Source organism: Poromitra crassiceps, assembly GCF_964638095.1.
Source record: "Poromitra crassiceps genome assembly, chromosome: 6".
Taxonomy (NCBI): domain Eukaryota; kingdom Metazoa; phylum Chordata; class Actinopteri; order Beryciformes; family Melamphaidae; genus Poromitra; species Poromitra crassiceps.
Genome location: NC_139627.1, coordinates 37,632,492 through 37,641,703, shown reverse-complemented (window position 1 = coordinate 37,641,703; position 9,212 = coordinate 37,632,492). Strand labels below are relative to the sequence as shown.

The following is a 9,212-nucleotide window of genomic DNA, read 5'->3' as shown; positions in this document are numbered from 1 at the left end:
ACCTACCTATTTCAATAGACATATTTGCAATGTATTAATGCTGCTGGGTATAAGTTCAAAGCACATTTGAAAACACTCATGTCATCAAATCTGATGAAGAAAAACAATGCATGGCTCTGCAGAGATAAATGGGCCGTTATTGTAATGGGCTACTTGAGTAGGCTAATCATTTTTCAATAGGCCATTCCTTCTTTACCCAACGCCAAATAACCTGCACTGACACATAAGCTATATAATATTCACAAGAAAACGATCTGTTTGAAATCCAGCCGCTATAGCCGACATGCATGCCCCCCTCTCACCTGAGAAGATGCGCATCGGAGCAGAAAACAGACGATGGAAAGTTTCCCTTTGCCGCCGAGGACTGTCGGCATGTTTCCTGGCTGGTCAGTGCTCTCCTCTGGTGTCCATACCAGTGACGACTCGCCTTAAACACAGTCATTCAGCCTCCGTGACGCGGGGAGAGGAGTGATCATCAGAGCCCCACTAGCGGATCCGCCGCCGTGCAGCTGGAGAGAGCGAGAGAAGAGAGAGAGAGAGAGAGAGAGAGAGAGACGGAGGCAGCTGGGGAGAGAGCGAGAGAGAGAGAGAGAGACACGGAGGTAACGTCAGAGGGAGTCATGACACATCACCACCCCACGCACTTAGCGAGAACACGAGTCAGTGGACGGTGGGCTACTGACTGCCTTTCCGAAGCCCTGCCACTCCGAACGTTAACTTCCATTATTCGGACTGGCGGTCGTTCACCTTAGAAGCCGCAATGCCGACCTTAGGTTTAGGCGTGGGGGTGGGAGAGGTTAGGTTTTGGGTTAGGGTCTGGGGGAGGTTAGGTTTAGGCATGGGGGGAGGTTAGGTTTGGCGTGAAAAAACGGGGAATATAGAACCCGGGGAACATAGACATGATCCCTTTCTGAGTGCCGATATTTCGGAGTGGCAGAACGTCGGAGTGGCAGCACGTCGGAGTGGCAGCATGTAACCTGGACGGTGAATGGCGTGTGGACCGGTGAATGGCGTGGTAGCTGCTTTAGCCACACGATAACGAGTTGTGGAAGGATTTTCAGTTAGCCTACCACTTCACTTCAAAAGTAGCCTAAATGATGCTAGGACAGTTTAACTATAGCCTATGTCTCAACACCCCCACCCCCCACAGGCCACACTCCTTAACTGGTCTGATCACACTCATCCCTATTTGAGATTACAGCTAGGATAGGCTATGGCTGTCAAAACCAACTATTTTGTTTTGATCCACATTCCACACAGGAACAAAACTAGCCATTTCCCCGTTTTTGTCATTGAATGGGGATCCGAGGCCGGATCTAACCGGTTGCCCATCCTGATACAGAACCTGCTCCCTACTACAGACCAGTGGTTCCCAAAGTGGAGTCCAGGGCATGGACCACTACCAGTGATCCTTGAAGCCGTTCCAGGGAGTCCCCAGCAAAATGAAGGTAATTCTAAATTATTTCCCTCACTAGCAGAAGGCATTTTGAGAGAATGCGTAATGATGTTGTTATATGCTAGGTCTCTGCACCGTGACCTTCCCGCCTGCAGGCTATAGGTATGTAGCTAATCCTGTTGTTGAAATCACATCTAATTGTGGGTCCTTGGCATAAACATGTTTGGGGAAGTCATAGGCTACACCCGACAATGTAGAACTATACAGCAAAAGACATTGGCCCAAATGAATTCTGGATCCTCACCCCTTCATCTTGCCACTGTTGTGTCTTGTCCATCCATTGTTCTGCTTAATGCACTCTGCTGTGGCCTGTGAAGTGGCTGGGTTGTATGGAGTTTACCTTGTCATAATGAAATATGACCCATCTCCCTGGCCCAGATGGCTCTGGGGGCAAGCTGAGAGAGGAGGGAGAAATGGACACAAGGAGGAGGGATGGCCTTAAATGATGATGGATTCACAAGAGCAGGGACTCCATTCATTTATTGCACTAACAAGATAGGTAACAACAAGAAAACCAGTAGAACAACCTAAATATTTTTCCTCCAAATGATGAGCATATCCATAACGAGCGGGAGAGAGAGAGACAGGGGGGGGGGGGGGGGGGGTTGGCTTGGGCTGACCGCCCCTCGGCACCACAGTGTACCTAATTTGCCTATGACACCTGTCAGAGGCTGAACACAGGGGCGGCCCCGGATGGTTTGGCCTCTGTGTGTACCCAGTCACGGTCCAGATGTGGAACCTCATATGACACACAGGAAGATGAGGAGGTCAAAAAACAGTTAGGGGGGTGTGAACAAAAGGTGGACTCAGTGTTTTATGCATATAATATGCCTGCATCCAGGTACAGTTTATGTTTGTGCTTGAAAGAAAAAGTCTTAAATCCATACATTCTGAAATGACAGATAAAGCTAATTAAAGCTTTACTGGAATGATAATGTGCCTGACATTGCAAGTTGAGACAGAAGGTAAAGAGACAGTTAATTTCACTCAATTCTATATTCCAAGCTTAGTATATGCAGTGTGTGTGTGTGTGTGTGTGTGTGTGTGTGTGTGCGTGTGCGTGCGTGTGTGTGTGTGTGTGTGTGTGTGTGTGTGTATGTGTGTGTGTGTGTGTGTGTGTGTGTGTGCGTGTGCGTGTGCGTGCATGTGTGTGACTGTGGTCTGTGTGTTTCCGTGTTTCAAAGGGAAGTTGGTTTGCCCTGTGCAGTTCAGTTTGTTAGTCAATGAACTCACAGTTAGATGCAGAAGAGGCCCACAGTCATGTGGCAGATATAACAATTCAGATCTAGCATGTTGCCCATTACGGCTTCTTCAGTGTCAATAAATGTCGCCTATAGTAATTGCTCTAATTGAAAAATAACATATGTATAAAAAAATAAAAACATAGATCATTGAATGTCTAGCTGCTAAACCAATAGATGCAAACCACTTTTGAGTGGTCATTTGAGACAGTTGTGACACGAATCGGCAAACAATGTCCCACTTCTGTATCTGCAAAATGATTGCAGAACTCTTCTGCTTCTAATTGGATGAACTAACATTATTATGTTATTATATTTTCCTCTTATGCAAAAAGCTGCCCAACACAGGCACTTCTATGGATCATGATATGATAAATCATGAGAAAGTTGGTCATAAAATAGTGATAAAAATCAATAAATCCTGCTTTATGTATCACCCTCTAGCTGAGGAGAGACGTGGATAGGCGTGTCACCCTAAAGCCTGAATACTTACCCTGCTCTCTGTCTTCATGCTCCAATGAAGCACATACTGTACACCAGGGGTGTCAAACTAACGGCCCGGGGGCCAGAACCGGTCGCCAAAAAGGTCCAATCTGGCCCACAGGATGACTTTGCAAAGTGTGAAAATTGCACTTAATATTGATGCACTTGTGAAGGCTAAGAGGTACCAGGTTTCAGGAGCAAGTTACAATATTATTAAGTAAGATATTGATGTTTTCTGTACTCATTACAAAATAAACTATTTTCAATACCATTGATTATAGAGGAGAATTGTACATTTGCCATCAATTGTAATGCACAGTTACAGACAGTAGATTTGATATGATAGGCCTATCGCTGAGATAACCTAATGTGAAAATGTGTTCTTAAAATGTACCTCTAGGCCTAATCTTTTCACTAAAAGAGAACATTTGGAGGCGTTGTTGTTTATGGGTTATTATGCATTGATTTGCTTTGTGTAGTCTGGCCCACTTGAGACCAAATTGGGTCCCATGTGGACTAAAATGAGTTTGACATCCCTGACGTACTTCGACAGGATAATTGTTAACAATCTGTATTGTGTTTCAGTGTGTGGCATGTTAAGAACTCAAATTTATATGGTCGGCCGTCTGCTCCTTCCTCTTGACCTGATTTACCCACAGCAGGTGATCCAGATGTTACAGAGGCTCTCTGGTCCTCACATCTTTCTCCACCTTATGTCTCACTCTATTCACCCTACTTTTTCTCTTTGCCTCTACATCAACTTTCTATTAGCCTATTAATTCACATGCACCCAAATTAGCCATTTTGTGTCTAAAAGCTAGGAAGTAAAGCAAGCAAGACATTGACTAGGGCCCCAGACGTTCAGGCTTCCTGTTGGCTGCTTGTTAGGTTGAAGCCTGAAGGTCCGGGGCTCTAATCCAGTGGTTCTCAACCTGGGGGTCGGGACCCCCCAGGGGGTCGCAAGATTATTTTGGGGGACCGTGGGATGATTGGAAAATAAAAAATAAAAAAATCCCATGATGATTAAATCTCCCATACCAATGGTTTAATGTATTATAAAGCTATAAAAACGATTTCAGTGAGTGAGTAAAATCAATGTGTGAATGCGTGCGCACTGTCGTTAGGTTGGATAGCGACGGGAGGGGGGTTGCGAACCCCAGCCTAAAGTCTTTTGGGGGTCACGGCTCAAAAAGATTGAGGACCACTGCTCTAATCAATGTCTTGCTTGCACCTGTTTTCCTTCCTATATAGCTTTTATACACAAAATGGCTGATTTGGGTGCATGTGAAATAGGCGTATACCTCTTTAACATGTATCTCTCTAGCCTTTCTGTTCTGCGTATTGATAGTATTCTGTTACATCACCACACGGCCATCTTGGTAGGAAAATAACAGGTGATTGTGATCAATTAACAGGTGATTACAATCAAGTGACACTTACAGCCAATGAGCTGTGTGTATTGTAGCGCCATATTGGTAGGAAAAATGCTTGTGACATCATGGGAATACTATGAATAGGATCAATAATACATGAATGTTTCTCGGTGTGTGTGTGTGTGTGTGTGTGTGTGTGTGTGTGTGTGTGTGTCTCTCTCTCTCTCTCCCCCTTTTGAAAGAAAAACAAACATTTATTTACATGAGAGTGCAGGGATGGAGTGGGAATGGAGGGAAATGAAATGCCTGGGGCCGGTCTCCACAGCCCCACTCAGTAGCACCCTTGGTAACAGACCCATGGCGACAGGACCTCAAAGGCACTCAGGTATCCCTCGACACTGCCTGTTTAGACACGGCTGGCCTCAGGGGTCAGCCTTCCTGACAACACATCCACCCTCACACACACAACATGCACGAGAGAGAGGTGTTGGGAGAGAAAGAGTGCGCCTAAGCTACCTTGCTTTGGTAACCATGGAGGTCATATGGGTATTCCAGATTCCTCCAGGTAGAGAGGGAAACCAACACAGTTTTCCCTTTGCTTCTTTTTCAGACCCTAACTGTAGGCTCCATGCACAACAACAACAACAACAACACATGGTTTTGGTTAGTTAGTCGGTTAGGATGCGTCTACTTTGGGGGCACTGTGGCGCAGTGGTAAGCGCTGTCACCTCACAGCCAGAAGGTCCTGGGTTCAATTCCCACTTGGGACGCTGTGAGCGCTGAAGGAGTGTGTGCCCGTCTGCATGTCCTCGAGTGCCCACCGGCCGGGTGGGGTAGTTAAAAGGGCCCTTCTGTGTGGAAAACATAAAGGATGCATCTACTTTGTGCATGACATTTCCAACAATTGTTTACAGACTTTATCTCACTTATAATTCACTATATAACAATTCCAATGGGTCAGAAGTTACAGTAAGTTCACTATAAACAGCTTGGAAAACTCCAGAAAAGGATGTAATGGCTTTAGAAGCTTCTGATAGGCTAATTGACATAATTTGAGTCAATTGGAGGTGTACCCGTGGAAGGGTTAGTTAGGGTAAGGGGGTGTAGGGTTTAGAGTTAGAATGTAGAGATGAACACAATCATCACTCGATAGGCCATAGGGTATTAGTGTGAGGTAACCGGCTGCTCACTGACATATAATAGCATTTCCCTCCATTTGTGTGCAGCTGTGAGCCACCTGCAGATATCCCTGACAGTGTCGGATAAGGTGGGTGGGAGCAGCTTGTTTGGTTTCATGTGGGGGTGCTGGGTTAGAAAACATTTACAGTAGATACAGTGTGCACAGAGCACCACCCTATGGCCACAGTGAGAAGTGAAGTTCTGCTCTGCAACAGCCAGTTCCAAGTGTCAATGCCTGGCAGCAGCCTTGCCTGCTGTGTGTGATTGATATAATATGACCTAATGACATGATATGGCATTTCATGATATGATATGGTGTCAGTGTAGGAAATTAGTCAGGCGCAAGGGCCAAAATGCCCCAAGAAATCTCAGAATGCCCCTAAAAATTGTGATCGAGGGGCAAAAATTGCCTCCAACATTTGGATCATTTTATTTTAATTCATTTAATTTAATTTAATTTCCATTTCCATCTCTAACACACATTCAGCACCTGCAAGCTGGTTGCCAAAAGAAGACAAATGAAGAAAACACTCACACAAACAAGCGCTGTTGTTCATACGCTTTAGCAACTTATGATATACTAGCGGAATTTAGCCATCCCTGTGTGATTGGTGGAGGCTGCACAGCCATTGCGCAGTATTGCAAGTTCGGCCATTAATCTGTGCAGCCATCGCAAATTCGGCCATTAATCGTCCCTAATACCTCATAAAAAAATACAGCTCAGTTAGGTCACCCCGTGGGGGTGCTCTTTCTGAAAGATTCAGTGTGATCGCACATAAAATGGCATAGCTGACCTGTAGTCGAACACGTCTGCTCACTCACACACTCACTCACTCACACACACACACACACACACACACACACACACACACACACACACACACACACACACACACACACACACACACACACACACACAAACACACACACACACACACACACACACAGAGACTGAGCATTCTTATTATAGTTCTGATACCCGTTGGAGCACACAATCACTGGCCATTTAGTCAGGCCTCGCTCACAGAGTTGTCATGCATTGCAGCCTCTCCTCTGTCTCCCCAGAGGGTTTTCATAGCCCACTTTCCTGGCTGATTCCAACTCTGTTCCAACTCTCTCAGATGTGATCCATCAGTTGCTATCAAATGGAGCTCTCCGTGGTGCTGAACCTGCGTTGACTCATTTTGGCCACTAATTAGCTATTTTTGCCCATTTAGTCGACCCTAATTACTAATTCAAAAATCCGGCTCCGTCAGGTCACCCCGCAGGGGTGCTGTTGGCAGCTCTTTGCACTTCCAGAAAGATTCAGCACAATCACACAATTACATAGCTGTGGCCGAACACAATTTCTGCTCACGCACGCACGCACACACACACACATTCGGAATGTGTGCTAAATAGACCCCGGGGGGAAACATCAACTTTATTCATTGAAATGGCTCAAACGCCCACCGTGGACCTGGCACACTTTCTGTAACGCAGCCGTTAAAATTATCTTGCCCACTCATTCTTCCTGCAAGACAGCCTATCACTACTTTTTGGTCGCTCCTTTTATCGCTTCACAGTTAAGTCTCTTCACGGTGCTTCATGGCATCACTGAACGTGTTTCCTTGCCGGACTGTAATATGGGAGGCACGCTGTATGACGTGCTGTATGTAACTTCCATCACAGCCCAGCCAGATTTTGCGTCCAGCATCTGGCTGGAGCGCCGGAAGTCTCTTGTGATTCAGAAACCTCCGTCGCTGGAAGCTTGCTGACGTCGACGGTGGTCTGACCACGTGAGACTAATAATGATGTCACTGATGACATCCCTGATAATGTCACATCACTGATTATGTCATAGACATTGTGATTACCCAACTTTGCATTACTGATGACATCACCATTGCTCTTATGACATCACTGATGATGTCACAATGCCTATGACATCATCAGTGGGACAACATTGTATATATATAAAACTGAAAGAAAAGAAACTTTAAAGGCAGTAAAGTAGTAGGCTACACATGGCCTATTGAGGTGTATCTCTCATCACAGGTAGATAGCACCAACAACAGATAATTGTGGCTGATAATAAACGGATAATAAACAGAGGAGGATAAGCAAACCCACCCAGAGAAAGCTATTCATGACAAACAAATGCTGAAGTGCCCCGACAACTGGTTGGACTGGCTTGTCCCTGTTGTGTGATGTCATCCAGTGGATGAGTGGCTGGCGGCTGCGATGCGCATACATGCAGCCCACTGCCTCAACGCATCACAGCGAACCGCATTTGACAGCTTGCCAGGTCGGAGGAGAGAAAAAAACACACCACATAAGAGAGGAAACCAGGACCCTCTGAATTTCCACAAGAAGCCAGGCGTCACCCGTATTCAGCCGAGCAAGGGAGAAGGAATGAGGGATTTTTCACCGTAGTCTCTCCGAGCTCGCAGGCATCCTTCTGGATTAACCATGTTTTTGTTTTAACGCACAGATGACGGTGTAACCGGGGCAGCAGCTTTAAATAGGCTACACAAACACCGCCGCTTCGTTGGATAGGATCTGTTGTGACTGGCCATGAATTCGGCGGAACAGACGGTTACATGGTTGATTACGCTCGGGGTGCTGGAATCGCCCAAGAAGACCATATCGGACCCCGAAGCGTTTCTGCAGACCTCCCTCAAAGATGGGGTGGTCTTGTGTAGATTGCTGGAGCGGCTCAGCCCGGGCTCCACGGAGAAAGTAAGCGCACCAGCACCGCTGTCCTCCGCTTTACCGCCCGCCCGAGGCGCGTCTGTGCCGCCGAGAACCGTGACACCGACGCGGTTTGTTGTCTAGCTTCTCTCTCTCTGCCCAGTGGTCCATGAGCAGATCTCTTTTGTAGGTCACGGCAGCCCGGGTTATTGTCTCGGAAAACAGCACCAAATGGTTGCACATATGTCAGTAGGCTACACTATGCGTGTGCAACAGAAAGGCCGTTGTTGTTTCCAGTGCCAGCGAATAGGCAACATCACAGCAAAAGAAAAAAGATTGCTTGATCAGAAATGATCAGGACCTGATAGACGCAGTATATGATTTCAATAATGGAGGCCCCCTTTTCATTTTTTTTACTGCAGGTCTAAGCTAGCCTATAGACATCCTACACTATATAGGTCTAATGGGGATGCATTCTGACATTTGACAGCCCATATGCCATATCTCACACGTTATTAAATTCCGAGGACGATGTGGCTTGTTTGTGTGTGTATTTGGTACACACCGTACACTGTACAATCAACCGAGGATGTCTGGCTATAGGCTATACACATACAGACCAAAGAGTGGGCCGCCATTGACTGCAAAGGCGCACAGACACTAGATGGACCCTCTCCCCATTTAAAGAAACAGCGCAGGATTTGTTGTCTGTGTCTGTCAACTGCTGTCAACGTTTAGGCTCAGTGTCAGTTTAGACACTCTCCTAAAGGAGGCAATGTTTCTTGAAAACAGGCGTTCTGCTTGTGA

At 46.3% G+C, this 9,212-nt stretch overlaps 2 protein-coding genes across 2 annotated transcripts in view; one reads left to right on the top strand and one right to left on the bottom strand.

Moving 5' to 3' along the window:
* aff3 (AF4/FMR2 family, member 3) overlaps positions 1-441 on the bottom strand; it is a 19,949-nt gene extending 19,508 nt beyond the window's left edge. Inside the window, exon 1 of the mRNA XM_083638666.1 lies at positions 303-441. Coding sequence (XP_083494792.1) covers positions 303-374 — 72 coding nt within the window. The 5' untranslated portion in view covers positions 375-441. The remainder of the gene's footprint in view (positions 1-302) is intronic.
* Positions 442-8,202: 7,761 nt separating this feature from the next.
* Positions 8,203-9,212, top strand: part of arhgef7a (Rho guanine nucleotide exchange factor (GEF) 7a) — a 38,959-nt gene continuing 37,949 nt past the window's right edge. The window contains exon 1 of the mRNA XM_083638758.1: positions 8,203-8,453. Within this exon, the coding sequence (XP_083494884.1) occupies positions 8,289-8,453 (165 nt within the window). The 5' untranslated portion in view covers positions 8,203-8,288. The remainder of the gene's footprint in view (positions 8,454-9,212) is intronic.